Genomic DNA, 18,464 nt, shown 5'->3' with positions numbered 1-18,464 from the left:
GCCCTGTGATGACAAGGCCATTTCCTCACTTCCCGTCAAGTAACACAAGATGAGGAAGAACCAGCACAAACATCACTTCATGAACCCGCCTCCCGTCCACGCAACTGTCACTGCAGTGTCCTGGCCTCACACTCCTAACCAGCTCTACCTTTTTTATTAAATCCCTATTACCCACTCCTATGTAACTTATCTATTTGTTAGGCTTTTTTATTTATTTCTGATTTTTTGTCTTTTTAGGGCCGTACCTGCGGCATATGGAAGATCCCACGCCAGGGGGCGAATCAGAGCTGTAGCTGCTGGCCTACACCAGAGCCACTGCAATGTGGGATCCAAGCCATGTCTGCAACCTACACCACAGCTCATAGCAACACCAGATCCTTAACCCACTGAGTGAGACCACAGATCGAAACCACGTCCCCATGGATGCCAGTCAGTTTCGTTTCCGCTGAGCCACAAGGGGAACTCCTATTAGGCTTATGATTTATTATGTAACTCTTTGACAGAATACAAGTTCCTAAAAGCAACGATCTCTGCTGGGTTTTGTTTCTTTAACTGATAAATCCCAGTGCCCAGAACAATTCCCAGGACACAGAGGCTGCTCACTAGGTATCTGCTGAATGAAGGGATAAATGATACTATTCTTCTCCATCTCTGGATCCTCCAGTTCAAAACATAAGGATTTTAGTTGCTTTCCTTTTTATCTCAAAATTATTCCAAGCCTTCTCTCTACCCTAATCCTCAATCCAAAACAAATTTAAGAAAATTGATATAAACTAGCTTGAAAAATGCGTCGTGTTAAATTAACTTGGAAAAGAGAGATGGGCGTTCCCGTTGCGGACCAGGGGGTTAAAAACTTGACAAGTCTCCACAAAGATCCGGGTTCTATCACTGGCCTTACTCAGTGGGTTAAGGATCTGGCGTTGCCACAAGCTGCAGCGTAGGTCATAGATACAGCTTGGATCTAGTGTTGCTGTGGCTGTGATGTAGGCCTGTAGCTGCAGCTCTGATTCAGCCCCCAGCCTGAGAACGTCCCTACGCCACAGGTGCAGCCATAAAAAGAAAACAAAAAGGGAGAGAGAGGGAGACGGGGTAAAATTTATTTCACCTTAACTTGTTAATGTTTTTTAAAAAGCATGTTTAGTAGAATGTCTTTTTTATAAGTGATTCTAGTATTTCCTCAATGATTCCTTTCTTCTTACTCCCCTTGATTTAAGCATCGATCACTGTTCAATTTCCTTCACAAGTCAGAGTATTAAACCCACATTGGTTTGGTAATTATACCTACTATATATTAAGTATTAACAGTGTACCCATGCAAGGCCTACCAAAGCAAAGATAAGTGGTGAATATTACTAATTTAGGCATCAGGCCCTCCCCTCCACCCTGCTGAGAGGCCTCAAACTCTCCCTAGCTGACTCTTAATCCATCCTTAATTTGAAAGTATAGTTCATTCAAATACATACAAGAGAGAGGTAGGTACCATAAACAGAGAAAAGATCATCTATTTCTGGGCCTACAAAGCTACAGGCCCAGAGTAGCTCTATCTTACTGCTTATTCGTTTTGAAAAGGAAAAATTTACAAAATCCGTCATTTGAAATTTCCCAATTGGGGAGTTCCCATCGTGGCGCAGTGGTTAACGAATCCGACTAGGAACCATGAGGTTGCGGGTTCGGTCCCTGCCCTTGCTCAGTGGGTTAACGATCCGGCGTTGCCATGAGCTGTGGTGTAGGTTGCAGACGCAGCTCGGATCCCGCGTTGCTGTGGCTCTGGTGTAGGCCAGTGGCTACAGCTCCGATTCAACCCCTAGCCTGGGAACCTCCATATGCCGCGGGAGCGGCCCAAAGAAATGGCAAAAAGACCAAAAAAAAAAAAAAAAAAAAAAAATTTCCCAATTGGGGATGCAAACGAAAAGGTGCTGAGGCCATGGCATCAGTGTGCAGTCTCTTGTTTAAAACCTCAGCTCAGGAAAGCACTGTCGCCAGGAAGCCCCCTCCCATCCCCAAAGAGGAGGACCGACCTCTGTGGTCTAGGGATCCCTAATTTCACCAGACTTGTGTATAGTTCTTTCAACGTGTCTGTCTTCCCTACGGGAAGTATCCTTTTCCTCTTCATATTCCCAAGACCAAGCAGAGTGCCTGGCATATCGTAGGAGCTCGAAAAACACCTCAGTGAGTGAACACCTGAACAAGTGTCAATCTGGTCCACACTTCTAGGAGCCCCTTTGAACCCATTAGCCTGTTTGCTATTTTTACTCTTTAACCAGCCAATCTTCAGGAAAACATGTGATCAAGGTCATAGGCATTGACACTAAGTGTCCAACTAAACGACACAAGCCCACCCCTGGAGTTGTACAGGGTCCTCTTTGTTATGAGGAATAAGCAGCATTCAGCATATTCTGAAAAGAGAAAAAAATGTAAAAGGAGATACGACCAAGTAAACAGGTGTACACACCATGTGCTTTGTAGGAGATGAGCAAGCATATTAAAGACGATCCAGTAAATTGATACCTGATTTCGCCATCATTCAAACCACCTGATAAACTTCTTACAGATGGCTGTTAACTAAGGCATGTTAAAAAAATGTCACTGTTTTGCTCCCTAGCTAGATTCTTAAGAACAGAAAGATACTGCTTATTTAACCAATAATTAAATTTCACACACGCATTACAGTAAAACCCAGTCAATACCAGGTTTACCATTCAAGATAGTATTTGGAATCAGATTCAAAGGTGGAACTGTTTCCCCAGGCAGGATCATATCGTAGCAAACTTGGACTTCTCAGTAAGCCATAGACATGTAAGCTGTACTTGTACAAGTCTTTCTCTGTATTTTCTCATCATGAAAGAACCAAGGAAAACTTACGGCTGTGCAAAAGATGCAGCGGCATTCCTGGAGTGTGGTCATCTTGTCCAGAGACTGCTCACACAGGCAGAGTTTGCAAGTGACGAGGGGGGTCAGAGCCAGGTCTCCAGGCATGGGATTTTCAGCGGGATTTTCGGCAGTCATGGTGAGATAGTGGAGGCTACCAACGGAGCTCATCAGCCTATTTTCAGCCTCTTCAGTCTCCTTAATCCCTACAGAAAGGCCCAAAGCAGAAAATATTACATCCATTGATACAGCTCTCGTTCCACCAACACATCTGGGCACCAGCAGAGCAAACTCTCATCCTCAGTGGCCTAAGGGCACAGAAAACGCATTTCTGAGAACCACGGGCTAGAGAGCTTGCCACTTGCACAGTATTTCTGGAGTCCTGAAACGGAAGTGGGCCTCACTGCCCTGACTCATATCACATAAACTATGGGAATTAAAAGACCACTATGAACAAATATACTATTTAGGAACTGCATTGCTACAATCAATGCAACAGATTCAAAAAATCCTTATAAATAGAATGTCAAGCAAAAAAAAATAAAGAATTACCATATGATCCAGCAATTCCACTTCAAGGTGTACACCCCTGAAAGCAGGGACGCAAACAGATACTTGCTCATCAAGTTCATAGCAGCATTATTCACCATAGCCAAGAGGTGAAAACAATCCAAGTATCCATCGACAGATGAATGGACAAACAAAATGTGATAGAAATATGCAGTGGAATATTATTCAGCCTGAAGAAGGAATGAAATTCTGACACCTGCTATAACAGAGGCGAACCTTGAAGACATTATGCTAAGTGATATACACCATATACAAAAGGGCAAATATTGTATGATTCCATTTATATGAGGAACCTAGAGCCGCCAGACCCTAGGGACACAAAGGAGAAAGGTTGTTAGTAAGAGCTAGAGGAGGGGGAAGTGGAGAGTTATTACTTAGTGAGGACAGAGTTTATGGGATGATGAAAAAGTTCTGGAAAGGGATAGTGTGATGGTCATACAACACTGTGAATGTACTTAATGCCACTGAATTACACTGAAAATGGCTTGAAATGATGTATTTTGTTACATATATTTTACTCCAATAAAAAAACGTCTTCAATAAGGTATCGGTGTTAATTGTGCTCGTCCACATGCGTTATTGCAGTTAATCCTTTGCCATCACAATCATTATTTCCTTCATTTTATAGATGAATTTGAGGTCCTGAGAAGTTAAGAAATCTGCCAAAGTTCTCAAAACTTACATGGGGCAGAGCAAAATGCAAACCTCCATCTTCTGAGGCTAAGTGCAGCGCCTGGTCCATTAAACCAGAACTGCCTCACAAGGGGATATTATGTGGAGGGATAGAATCAGGAGACAGAGATGTGGGAAGAGGGAGGGAGAAAGAGAGCTATGAATTCCAAGACTACAGCTATCTTACGATCACTGAAGTTGTACAAGAATAAAACTTTGTCTCTATACACAGTTTGACTACAGGATAGGATATTTCTACACTGAAAAATAAAAATGATTACTGAAGCTCTTCTACTAGATGGTTTTTATCCAGAATATCTTCAAAAGAGGTGAAATAATTTTGAAAATAAATTTCCTACACATTCATGGCTATGATAACATCAAGAAATTTCATGTACTGATTAAAAGCAAAATCCTCGGAGTTCCCATCATGGCTCAGTGGTTAATGAATCCAACTAGGAACCATGAGGTTGCAGGTTTGATCCCTGGCCTTGCTCAGTGGGTTAAGGATCCGGCGTTGCCGTGAGCTGTGGCGTAGATCACAGACGCGGCTCAGATCCCGTGCTGCTGTGGCTCTGGTGTAGGCCGGCGGCTACAGTTCTGATTGGACCCCTAGCCTGGGAACCTCCATATGCCGCAGGTGCAGCCCTAGAAAAGGCAGAAAGACAAAAAATTAATTAATTAATTAATTAATTAATTAAAATAAAAGCAAAATCCTCAAGTTTGTACTATTTTTAAAGAGTAAGGTCAATTCTAATAAATTTGGCCATAGAAATAATTGTATCCTCTCCCTCTGGAAGAACCAGACTCTTTTCCTCCCAATTTTCAGGCAAAAGAAATTATTTTATATATGTAGCATTTTTATACAGTCCCACTGTTCTTAGGTCTCAATATACAGGTACAAAAGTCCTAAAATATGAGAGGGAAAACAAATTGGATTAGACAGGAAAAAAAATTCTATGAGAGCTAACTGTACTGCCTTTGTTAATCAGGAAACAGTCAACAGTCACATCAGGAAGAGTCAACACTTTCTAGCCCTAGTAACCTGAAGTGTTTAAGGTTTATTACCTATTCCTTGAGTAACAGTAAATAATCTGATTAAAAATAAATTAAACAGGAAGCTAACCAATGATTGGCTTCCAACAGGATAGCTATTTCTTAGGAAATACCCAACACTGTTCAATACACAGTGTTTTTCAATTAACTACTGACAATCCCTATTATCTAAGAACCAATTAAATTCAAATCAACTTGCACCTCAAATTTAAGATCTTGAAAGTTTTTTTTTTTTAAATTATCTTTAAGGTCAATTAAAGGTAAAAATGAATGATTTTACTTCTCCCCTGTTCCCAGTTTCTGCTTACACAACTATCACCCGTTTTCTTCTCTGACTCCCCTGTTCATAACACATATCATCTTATCAATGTCTTTTCATCTGTCTTCTCACCTCTATTTTCCCAACACTGCTCGCCCAACATATTCTGAATCATCATCCCCACAAAAAAGAGAAATCCCAAGTCAAACAACAAGAAGAAATGCAGCCAGTAAATGCTTCCTGAGTAGGGAAATGATGGGAAACAGGCCAGAAACATCCCACACCATGAATGTCAATTACACTAAGAGCCTGTATGGAGGAAGCTGTTGAGAAGAGATAAATCCTGTTGCTCCAACCTGGCAAGAGAGCTAGGTGTTCTTCAAGAAAGTCATTTACTTCTCACAGTCTCCACCTACACTATTTTTTAGGAGGAGAGACTCAAGAGGCCAAAATACTCAAAAAACAAAGACAGAATTGGATCCCTCTTAGGAGGTTATCTTTTCAAAATAGCCTTGTGATGAAGGCAGGACTAAAAGCTGTGTGAATCAAGGCCATCTGAAACATATCTTTTATTATATACAGGTTTTGACTCCGTAGTTTGAGAGTTACACATCTACAGGCTATGAAATCAAAGTTGCAAAAATATAAAAAGAGTCATCACCTCTAGAAGTTTCCTCCTGCCCCCTCTATTTACCATTATTGTGTGTGCGTGTATGTGTGTGTGTGTGTGTATGTGTGTGTGTGGTAAGAGTACTTAACACGTAAGATCTACCCTTGGCCAAGTACCCATCGTGGCTCAGCAGAAATGAATCTGACTAGCATCCGTGAGGACACAGGTTTGATCCCTGGACTCGCTCAGTGGGTTAAGGATCTGGCGTTGCCATGAGCAGTGGCAGAGGCAGCTCAGATCCCACGCTGCTGCGGTTGTGGTGTAGGCCAACAGCTGTAGCTCCGATTTGACCCCTAGCCTGGGAACCTCCATATGCTGCAGGTGCAGCCCTAAAAAATAAATAAATAAATAAATAATAAAGATCTACCCTTGGCAACTTTTTTAAGTACACATGCAGTATTGTCAACCACAGGCATTATGCATGTCCATAAGCATATACTTACTTACAAACTCAAGTTATATACATTAAGTATGTATAGTTTTGGGTCTATCAACAATACCTCAATAAAGTAGCTTAAAATTTATAGACATATACTTGATCTACATTTTTATAACATTAAAACTTTTTACAAAGCAGAAACTTCTTTTGTTAAAAAAAAAAAAAATTCCAAGCATTCCAATCAAGGCAGTACTTGTGACTGAGACAGAGGAAAGAAATCACGTATTTCACGTCTTGGAGATGTGAACAATCTAAAAGAATTCTTCAAAAGAAGCAATTTCTTTTTTGTGTGTAAAATAACACCAGTTCCCCAAAGTGAAGGCTTTCAAATATTTTTAAGGCAATGGAAGTTTCTAAAACCATCATCTTGGAGTTCATCTTGTGTGGCTCAGAGGGTTAAGGATCCAGTGTCGTCACTGGTGCAGCGTGGGTCAGGGCTCCAGTAAGGGTTCTGATCCCTGGTCCAGGAACTTCCATATTCCATAGATGTCGGCAAAAAAAAAGAAAAAAATAAAAAAAACAAACAAAACCCCCAAAATCATAAGTACACTGCCACTGGATAAAAGAGATAAGGTAGAACAGTGCTGGTGGAAGCAATGCTGGGAGCGCCAGGCCAGGTGCCCTGGATCTTTCCCTCAGTGGCCTCCCAGGCACCACAGAAGCTGAAGGCCTCACCATACATGGTTCAAAACCAGCCCTTTGGTTTTCACTCTGGGAAAAAACAGTGAATAAAGACCATTTTAGAAATGAATCACACATAGTAAGCACTTCGTAGGAAAAGACTATCAGAGAAGAAATCTTTTCACCACTGAGTCATCAGAAATTGAGCTCTTCAAGCAACAGTCAGGAGAATCCCCAAAGTACTTGAGATGCTGCGAATGGCTCCATGTCTTCAGGTTTCTTCATTTATGTGCAGTTGAGGTTCACAGGTCTCTACTGCATGAAACCACCACTAGTAGAACTCACTCCGCCACCATGTGAACCTCTAAACTAAATGTCACATAAAGCTCAGAGGGGGTGACCAGAGAATGACCGGCCACACCCTCGCAACTCCTCCTCACCCGTTCATGCAACCACATCCTCAGAGGTTCCGTGACAATACACACACACTCCCCTTGGGTTTCAAGAAAAATCTTCCTTCCAGAGAGCCGGTAACTCATTCTCACCAGCTTGCTCAACTTGTTTTGCCTCATACTTCACATTTTACCTAAAATAAGAAAGTGACTTGAGTGTTCCACCCTCCTGCTTGATTTAAAACAGGAACAATTGTAATTACTTTTACAGTTATTAGCTCAAATGTGACTGAGCCTCTTATGGGGTGTCAAAAACCCATGGAGAAAAGAATTTTGGCGGGGAATATAAGAGCCCTGTCGGAAAGATGCAAAACCCGACAGACTGAGTTCAGATTTAAAAGGTCTAAAGTGGCTAGCTGGGTTGAGGTGGAGTGGTGAGGGTTCACCCAAATTGGAAAAATCTCACTTGCTGAACTGCAAGTAACCACAGAACAGGTCAGATTCGCTGGGGCATGCAAGGAAGGAGGGCCACTCTAAAACATCTGATTTTGCACTAAATTACCAGGAAAAGGGAATCAGCAGTTCTACCTACCCTCCGAGTGGCTGTTGCCCTACAAGGTGTTCATTATATGAGAAGCAACTACCTTCTGATAGGAAAGAACAGGAAAGTCACTTTTTCCTTCTTGTGTTTTCATTAGAACGGCCAAAGAAAGAAATACTTCAGAAACTGTGCTGGAAGGCTCAAGATGTATAAGGAATTTTCATATTCTGCTGGCAGCCTGAAAAAGCAATCTGCTCCAAAAATGCAGTGGGTAAGAGAGCCAACATTCAAAGTATTTTTAACTAATGTAGTTTACATCTGTTTCACTACCCCACATCAGCTATTATTCCTCTGAACAAAAAGATAACATGACTGGAGAGGATAATGATTTACTAGGATATTTATCTAGTTATTTAGGAATTTTTCACGGTCTGCAAAAAACTTTAAGATTTAGAGAAACTGGTAAAGTTCAATTAAAGAGACTAAGAGCTAACAAGCTTTCCTGGTGGCTGAGTAAAACACCCAGCACTGTCACTGCTGTCACTGGGGTCACTGCTGTGGCTCAGGTTTGAGCCCTGGCTTGGGAACTTCCACATGCCATGCGTACAGCCAATGAAGAAAGAGAAGAAGGAGAAGAAAGCTAACAAAAAGACTTGATGTTACTGATATAATAGAATATGAACCTATGTACAAATCCAGAGGTCTGAAGGCCATCAAAGTCTAAGAGTTACTCAAGAACAAGGGACAAAACAGAAGGAGGAGACACATGAATACTCTCAAAATGTTTACATGCCTGTGCAAGACACTGAGTCATCCCTGTGAAGTAGGTGGAATAAAAGACATGAAGGTTTGACTATGAGAGGGAGCCAACAAAGGGAAGTGTTTTCAGGAAAGATAGTTGGTGAGGAAGGCAGGGCTAAAGGGCTGCCTGTGTAATGAAGAGAGATTCTTAGGAAGCCAATATTCTAGCAAAGCAGGAAGAAATAGTAGCCCAAAGACCCCATCTCTGCCTTGCTAGGAAAGCCCTCCAAATATCAGCAAAGAATGACATATCAGGCAACCAGATTAACATAATCTGAACATTAGTATTGTGTTGACCTTGGCCTGGGTACCCAATGCAATGATTTATTTCACTGCTGGTTCATGTTCTTCACAAAAGTCAGTAGTGACTCAAGCAGTTGATTGATTGAATTTAATAAAGTGCTGATCATCAGTAGCCAATAGCCATTCTGGTGCAGTTCCACCCTAAATACAGTCTGGTATGGTAGACAGACCCGTTGGCTAGTGGAACAGCAGGGGCAATGGATGGATATTGGTGGTGAGATAAGGACTTATGGCAGAGCTTCATACTGGCCAGTGTTATGGTTATACTCCCTTCTTCCATATTTGACCCACTCTCTGGCCATTCAGGGATCTGACAAATCAGTGTCCACCCAGTAATATCAGAAAAACAGTTCTAATATGTGCCTTGAGAGGACATGAACAAATGGACATAGGGAGCCTTGCTAGTAACAGCAGAAATGCAATTACTCAACTATATTTTATATCTATTTAGTAGGGTTTTTTCCTAGGGGCCACCTGTGACATATAGAAGTTCCTGGGCTAGGGGTCAAATCAGAGCTGCAGCTGAGGCCTATGTCACACCAAGGCAACACTGGATCCAAGTTGCATCTGCGACTATGGCATAACCCACTGAGTGTAACCAGAGATTGAACCTGTATCCTCATGGGAACTATGTTGGGTTCTTAATCCGCTAAGCCACAATGGACACTCCTACTTGTTTTTAAATTCTACTCAAAGCCAATGAGTAGATCCTGGGCATCACAGATAAGATACTTTACTATTATTTGAAAACAATAAAAAAGATTAGATATTCTGTAGTACAGTATTCCCTGTAATACTTCCATGGGGGATTAGTTCCAAGACCCCTGGTGGATAACAAGATCCTCAGAGGCTCAAATCCCTTGTATAAAATGGTTGAGTACATGAGTTGCATCCATGAGAGTTCTGCATGCTCAGATTCAACACACAGTAATGTGGAACCCACCAATACAAAGAAAGGGATGACTGGATAAACAAACCCAAGAAATACCTAATCCTGAGAGGTGATGGAAGTAAATATTCACCTACTCTGCCTTTGTGAGGTGGGAGCACTGTTGCAAAACACTATTTAGCACTGTGCCTCATATGATAGGAAAGAGAACTTCTGTTTTCTTCCCCACTGTTTCACAGCTTCATTCAGAGGAAACCAAGAAATGAAAAAACATTCAGTCTATAATTCTTTACCTTAAACATCTTCATCTTACCAGGTCCCAGGATAGCAATAAGATTATAACTTTGTAACTTGGAGACCTGCTTTCTTCTGAAAATGGAACTGATACGCAACTACATCCCTATTAATTTTTTGGTGGGTGCCAAGGACAGACACTCCCTCAGAAAGGGAGTATTAAATATTAGCAAGAATTGTCTTCTGGGCAGTCTCTTTGCTATTTGAAATTATATAATGAATAAAGTCCATTATTTTAATAAGATCTAATTTCTTCCGGCTTTATTGAGATACAAGTGACACACAACATTGTGTAAGTTTAAGGTGTACAATATAATCATTTGACATAGAGATATTTTGGGAAATGATTAATAAGGTTAGTTAACACCCCCATCACCTCATACAGTTACCTTTTTTTTTTTAAGGTGAGAACAATCTAATCTAATCTTTGTATTTTTTCTTACAAAACATATAGGAGAAATATACGGAGGTATGAGATCACGACCAACAATGTTTAAGACCTTCTGATAAACTAACCCGAAACCCTGTAGAGTATAGAGCATATGAGGTGTCAAGTTTTACCATTTGCAAAATAACCTATCCCTTTTTCTTAAAAGCACATTTCTTTTTTCCTTGCCTACTTTCCATGTTCTCATTACCAATACAAGGTAAGGCCCAAGAGGAGGAAATCCGTTCCTAGCTTTTCTAACAATAAAAATGTATCAAAGAAGGTAGGAGCGACTATGAGAAAAACAGCTCAATGATATTTTTGGCATTGTAATTTTACATTCCTCATCCGAGGTCCCTCCTGAACACCACCGCTGTGCCCTGCCCACCTCCTTTTTAATCAGTGGTTCCCTTGCCTCCCACAATTATTCATACAGCCCTGATGAATAATTTTCTTCCCCCTGCCTGGCATAACAACAAAGCTCAGAAGCAGGAAGGAACGCCACTTAAAGGCAGGTCAGACAATGATGTAATTAACAGATCAAGGAGAAGTGTTATTTCAGAAAGCGAATAGAGCAAGAGACTGGCTAAATGCCTGGGTCATGACATTACCAAGAAACTACAGTCCCTAAAGAAGGAATATCTAAATCAAAATGTTTTCTCCAAATGGATAAAAGCCTGTGTAAATATTAACCTCTCCTGTGAAAATTAAAAGTTTTAGACAGAAATTTTATAGAAACAAACTGAAAACCCATTTGGCCAAAGAATGTCTCCACCCCACACTAAGCAGGGTGCAGGGTGTGTATTTTTGCACATCTTTGCGAAATGAATTCTTAAGGAATCAAATCAGGAAAATGCAAAATGCAGGAAATAAGGTCAACTTAACAAAGCATCAAATTCCACACGTTAGGTGCTGTGGATAGATAGGCGATTAAAAATAGTCCCCACTTATCAAGAGAAAGCTAGTTGAGGAGGTTGTCAACAGGTAGTTTCATATAATCATATGCAGGACACTTTGTGGGTTTAGAGCTTCAGCCACAAGTTCAACAAAGAGAGAAATTAGATAGTTTTATTCAATCTTCCCAAGAAAGACAAAGAACCAGTTGACTTAAGGTCTGAGACTCAAACTCATGACTATAGAGGAATTAGAAACCAATGAGACACAGCTTTCAAAGCATGTTCTTTAACAGCGATCGCAAGTCATGGGAACAGAAGCATTTCCAGCTATGAAGAGAAGTGCGCTTCACTTAGACTGCTGAGTTTTCAATTCAAAGAAGGGATCCACTTACACGTGAGAAGTGTCTCATGCCATGCTGCAAAAGTACTGATCACTTTCACTCTCTTTAGTGTATTGTTTTCCATTTTTTAATAAGTACTACATTATGATGCACTGGGTTTAGAAGTACTGACGGACCAAGTAACTAGCACATGCTAGCGTTAGTAAAAATAAGACATTAGTACAAGACCTCCCACTTATGCCTAAAGGTGAAAAAAACAAATTTATAAATTAAAATAACTAAAAAAACTTAGGTGCCCTTATGCCTCTTCAAATTACTTAAAGCTCAGGTGACATCAGGGCAACACTGCCAAAAAAACAATATAACTCAGATAACATCAAAGTATTTTTCATTCCCAGGTAAAAAAACATGAATTAAAAATTGCTATTCTTGGAGTTCCCATCATGGCTCAGAGGAAACAAATCTGACTAGCATCCATGAGGATGCAGGTTCGATACCCGGCCTCACTTGTGGGTGAAGGATCCGGCATTGCTGTGAGCTGTGGTGTAGGTCACAGACGTGGCTTGGCTCCCACATTGCTGTGGCTACGGTGTAGGCCAGCAGCTACAGCTCTGATTTGACCCCTAGCCTGAGAATCTCATGTGCCGCAGGTGCGGCCCCAAAAAGACAAAAAAAAAAAAATTACCATTCTAGTCGAAAGTCACTTCCAAGCTCACTCAAATTCCTTCAGGGCAGAGGCCACATCTTACACATCTTTATATCTGCAGCATGTAGTCACTCAATACCACAGTAGATAACTTCTCTAACGTACATGGAGGAGAGAAAATATTCAGAGCCTGATTCTCATCTGTATTCACTTCGAGCAACTCAAAAGCTCAAAATATTGATAATTTGCTCTAGCTATGGCACTGTAATAAATTAAGGCACACATTCCTGAAAAAAGTCTCAGTACTCAGGAGCAGCAGCTGCGGATACCTACTCCCCAAAGTTCAGCTTGGCCCAATTCCCATCTCCAAAGTAATCAGTTGCACAAAGCAGGTTTAGTCCCAAAACTGCCTGGACTTTGTTCCTCCACCAACATCTGGGTTCAGCATGATTCCTGACCTCTACCTCAAACTAGGGATTTCAAACACTAAGAACCTCACTCAACAAGAAAGTAAAATCGTAAGTCACAGCCAGGTGAGACAGAAGCCAGGACTGACAGAAATAGTACAGAGAAATGATTCATATATGCTTAAAAATGTTCCTAAACATCTAAAAGTATTGAAATGACTTTTCAAAAAGGGAAATTTAAATATAAGTTTCTCAGATTAAAAGGATTCACGTTGAAAAGAAAGATACAGTTTCCATAAAGCTAAATGGTCTTATTACATAGACAAAATGAGCTTTTCTTTTCTGATACAGCATACTTTTTTCTCTGCTGTAGGGTTTGGCTCAGAAAACCTGGATCATAACCTGGGAGACCCCAAAATTAATTATTATGTTTAAAAAAAGACATGTCTTAAACTGACCTAGTTTGGAAGCCTAGATGCTTTTAAATTGCCAATGAACTGAAACCATTCATGAGAATGGGGCTTTTGAATGTTGAGAATGTTCTTTGGGGCTCAGCACAAAGATATTTGGCATAGATGACTGTAAATATTTGTAAAACGCTGGGTAAATGGACAGTGTTTGACCACACTCAACCTCACTTCCAGCACAGTACTGGAGAAGCAAGTTACCTAGGGTGATTGAGCTGGGGGAGCGGGGGTCTTTTGGTTGAGTTTTTCCATTTGTTTTAAATAAAAAGCCAAGCAATCCAATTCCGCTAGTCCGGCATCTTTTCACATATTCTGTAGCTTGTTTACTCATCAAGACAGTTCCAATTAGTCAGAGACTACCTTTGAAATCAATTTTTTTTTCTTTCCCACTTTTCTAACTTTATGCCCACCACGAGGAATAAAATCCCAGTCACAGGTGTGTACAAAGGAGGCGGGCGTTTTATGAAAATGTGGCCTTGGACTTCCCAATACCATTCTCTCCATGTGCTTTGTGGATCTGCTAGAGATCTTTCTTTTTCTCCCTCTCTCCTCCTCCTCTGCAAGGCAGCTTCAGAAGTACTTAAGGGACCGCTACCTTAAGGACTAGGGCTGAAAAGGGAGGACAGAAGAAGGAGAAGGGACCAGTAAAGGTGTGAAAGGGGCTGGGGACCAAGAGGCCCAGCTCAGTGAAACCTTTAATGAGCCAGCAACTCAGTAAAGACTGGCTGGGTTCCTTTTGCTTCTTACCCACACCCTAAAAACTGAGTCATCTCAAAGTTCATTTATTTTGCTTCTGGGCCTAGATACCCCCAATTGGCTGCTTGAGAAATGTTACGTATATTGTTTGTTAATTCATACCTGGCCAAGTTCAAATAAACATCCAGAAATGCCAAATTAGAAGAACACTGCTGGTCCTGTTGTGAGCCCCCGCGAATGTTCTGATAAGATACATGCGTGCAGCAGAAAGAAAGGAGACTGTAGAGCAAGCATGAAAACCAGAGAATATTTCCCCAGAAAGGGAAATTCATTTCTGAGAAATCCAAATGCATGAAGTATATGCCTCTGGAGTAGACTTACAGCAGAATCTCTTATTTTCTTACAAATAAAAAAAACAAAAGGTGCCCTGGAAAGGGGTAAGCTAAAGATACCTTTTCTCTGCCCATATAGGAATCAGTTTCATTTTAACATAAACTTGAGAACAGCAGTATAGGATCAGAGTCTCACCTCGTTTTATCAGCAATTACACAACAAAATAATCAGCAAAATATATGGCCAAGACTCCAAGAATAATATAACATCTTATCCGTATCCACGTATGCCGACACATTGCTATGCATTTCCAAATAACAGAGGGCAAACCTCTGAGACTATGCCAACTTTGGTCTCCTCTTAAGACACTGGAGGTTTGATCTAATCTTGAATTTTACAATACATTCTGCAGAAGTGGATTTATTAGAAATTAGTTTCTTTTTACCTTTACAAAGACATCGATTTTTAAAGTTAACAGGTGTTTCGGGCATTCAGAATGAATTCAATTCTGTATTTTTTAAGAACCAGGCGCAGAAAACAAAGCTAAAGACCAAGCTCTCAGAATTAATCTCCCGTCCTTTTTGCCTTTCTTAGCTCAACACCACTGCTGTCTTGCCATGCCTGCAGCGTTTCAAAAGCTCGCTGAACCTACCTGGCGAGAGAGCTACGTTCCTCCCGGCCGCCGGGCTTCTCAGCAGCTTCTCTGGAGCGCACCGCCGGCTGGGGCTGCTCGCGCCCCGGGGAGGAGGAGCTGTTCCATTCTCTCCCTCTTCCTCCGTGCTCTGCGGCTGACAGCCTTACACTCTGCAGGAATGCAACAGGACTCGGGCCAGAGGAAGACGAGTACCTATAACCGCCTCCCGCCTTGGGGCGCAGCTGCGATGGCCGATGGCCGGGAACCTTGCAGAGCGTGGGGCGCAGCACGCCAACAGCCGCGCCGGGAGCCGCGCGTTTATTTATACAGGAAGCTCAGGCGCGGCACGTCCTACTTCCCATGTGGGTCGCACTTCAACGGCAGGTGATGGTCTTAACCCTGTCCGAACCTGGCTATCGGCGCGCCCAGCTCTCCTGCACTCGCTCCACTTATCAGGACTTCTCTCTTGTCCTTCTGGGATACCTACTTCTGAAAATCTCAAGCAGGGTGGCCAGTAGCCCCCTAGTGTCCTGGCTGTCCAGATGGGGACACTTCACCTATTGGCTTCCAGAGCTTGCTGCTTCTCCGCACCTATCCTTCTAGGACACCTGTCTCCTTCCTCCCCACAGCTCTTTAATTTCTTGCCTCTACTTCTAACAACCCAGACCTGCCTTCCCACCTCGCCAGAAAACTTTCTGTAGAAACACTTCCCATGCACATTTCATCCAAAACACCTTGTGCTCGATGTGTCCTTTTGCATCTAAGGATAAAATGAGAACGCAGGCAAATCAAATCAGGACAGTCTTACTTGACTTCATATAACACAGGGCAACTAACAATGGTTTTGCCTGAAGTGCTGTGTCAACAAATTATGTGGGGAGCTGCTTAGTAACCTAACAGGTTGTACTCCAGTTAAAAGTAAAATGGAACAAGAGTAATCCAGAAGCTGTGGGGTACTAAGATGGGCCTTCCTCAGCCCAAAACATCAGACTCTTAGTTTGTGTGACGTTTATAACAGATTCCATACCTACTCACACCCGGCACACATCCCCATAGGTCACTATCACAGTCCCAAATCCGTTAAACATTGCAATTCAGAAATGTCACAGCTCTGATGTGAGAATCTTTCTCTGCTCCCTCGGCAACCTCACTCTACTTTGGCAACCACAGTTAGGAAGGCACTTCCTAAAAGGAAGGGACTCACAGCCCTGTGCGGAAGGGATCCGAGCGTGCCAGCGAAGCATCAGCAGTAGGCACCATTCCAAAGGACACAAGCAAACGGTTTCTCAGCACTCCATGTTGAAGAAAACCTCAAGATCAAAGCCAAGGGCTAAAGAACATGGTGTATTTCTGTGTATGATGGTGGGACAGACAGGGGGACGGGTCCCCTAGTGGGGGAGAAAGGGAAGGAGGACAAGGGAGAGAAAACAGTAAGAGAACATACAGTGGGGACTCAAAATAACATCACTGATGGATACTTGGGCTTGAAAATTCCTTCTAGTAGTTGAGTCCCAAAGACCTAATTTTATTTAATTTTTGTCTTTTTTTTTAATCTTTTTGTCTTTTGAGGGCCGCACCTGCGGCATATGGAGGTTCCCAGGCTAGGGGGCAAATCAGAGCTGTAACTGCTGGCCTACACCGGAGCCACAGGAACGTGAGATCTGAGCCACGTCTCTGACCTACACCACAGCTCACGGCAATGCCGGATCCTTAACCAACTGAGCAAGGCCAGGGATGGAACCCACAACCTCATAGTTCCTAGTCGGATTCGTTTCCGCTGTGACACGATGGGAACTCCCCAAAACACCTAATTTTAAAGATGAGAAAACTCATGTTCTGGGAGATTTAAGTGGTTGGCTTGAACCAGAGAGGGGCAGAGCTAGGACGATACCTAAATCTATGTTAGATGAAAAAGGCATTTGTTAATGAAAACTGCCCCACGGATGTCTAACTTCAAATTTAGCAGTAGCTTAGGTTCTGGGATAATCAATCTCTAAGTATTTTCTTGGTACAGTGACCACTGCTGATGGACAAGAATCAGGAAAGATAAAGCACCTTCTCTAGGAGGCTAGTTTATTCATTAGTGTCAACTTAAAACTTTGGTGCCTTAAACCAAAGTTCAACACAGAGTCCCCTTTTTCAATTACCATGCAATTAAGTTATAATCTCTTATCATCTCTTGTCAACAGGATAAGGGAAGAAGCTGCTGCTATTATAAATGAAAACATGGGTTAAGCAATATGCTGCATGTTGCTGCAAATAGCAGATGGGAAGAAAAAATATATTGTGTGATTAAATAATATCGGTATTGATTATTTTCAACCATGCAAGTTTACAAAAAAACTGCGATCAAATTTTAATAGGACTAAATAAACATGTAGAACACTATAGTATTGGAGTTCCCATTGTGACCCAGTGGAAACAAATCTGACTGGTATCCATGAGGATGCAGGTTCAATCCCTGACCTCACTAAGTGGGTAGGGGATCCAGTGTTGCCTTGGGCTGTGGTGTACGTCACAGACATGGCTTGAATCCCGCATTGCTGTGGCTGTGGTGTAGACCAGCAGCTGTAGCTCCAATTCAACCCCTAGTCTGGGAACTTCCATATGCTGCAGGTGTGTCCCTAAAAAGAAAAAACAAAAACAAAAAAAAACCACTATAGTATTATGTGAACAACCCTTTTAAGATTTGGAATAAAATACCTAAGAACAAATTTAACCAAAGAGGTGAAAGATCAGTATACTGAAACCATAAGACACTGATGAAAGAAAATGAGTAAGAAACAAATAAATGGAAAAGCATTCTGTGTTCATGGAATGGAAAAATTAATACTGTTAGGATGTCCACCATACAAAGCAATCTACAGATTCAATGCAATCCCATCAAAATTTCAACAGCATTTTTCATAGAAAAAGAACAATTTCAAAATTTGTATGGAATCAGAGAAGACCCCAAATAGCCAAAGCAACCTTGAGAAAGAACAAAGCTGAAGGAATCACTGATTTCAAACAACAATGCAAAGCTCTAGTAATCAAAACTCTTTCATATCTGCCCAGTGAATCCACAGCATACATTTATCCTCTCAAGCATTTACTGATCTACTTCCAGACAATCTGCTAGATGCTAAGAAGACAGACAGAAGTTGGAAACAACTCCTGTTCTCAAAGAGCTCTCAGTCCAGGGAAGGAGTCAGACAAGCAAATCAATTATCAGGATACTGTGAGGTGATACAACAGGCTTA

At 41.7% G+C, this 18,464-nt stretch overlaps 1 protein-coding gene across 28 annotated transcripts in view; it reads right to left on the bottom strand.

Annotated features, from left to right (window-relative positions):
• RNF144B (ring finger protein 144B) overlaps positions 1–18,464 on the bottom strand; it is a 173,258-nt gene that overhangs the window by 63,598 nt on the left and 91,196 nt on the right. For 27 of the 28 annotated variants that reach the window (XM_021100236.2, XM_084967476.1, XM_084967472.1 and 24 more), the window contains one exon: positions 2,863–3,074. In XM_021100236.2, the coding sequence (XP_020955895.2) occupies positions 2,863–3,039 (177 nt within the window). In that variant the 5' untranslated portion in view covers positions 3,040–3,074. Of the gene's footprint in view, positions 1–2,862; positions 3,075–15,240; positions 15,523–18,464 lie in introns of those variants that run through there. The other variant, XM_001928021.8, reaches the window with a different exon arrangement.

This window comes from Sus scrofa, chromosome 7, assembly GCF_054392235.1.
Source record: "Sus scrofa isolate SSC_HxYL_T2T_F1_AM1 chromosome 7, Sscrofa_HxYL_maternal_Yorkshire_Landrace_v2.0, whole genome shotgun sequence".
Classification (NCBI taxonomy): Eukaryota; Metazoa; Chordata; class Mammalia; order Artiodactyla; family Suidae; genus Sus; species Sus scrofa.
Note: the sequence above shows the minus strand (reverse complement) of the source record. Positions and strands in the feature narration are given on the sequence as shown.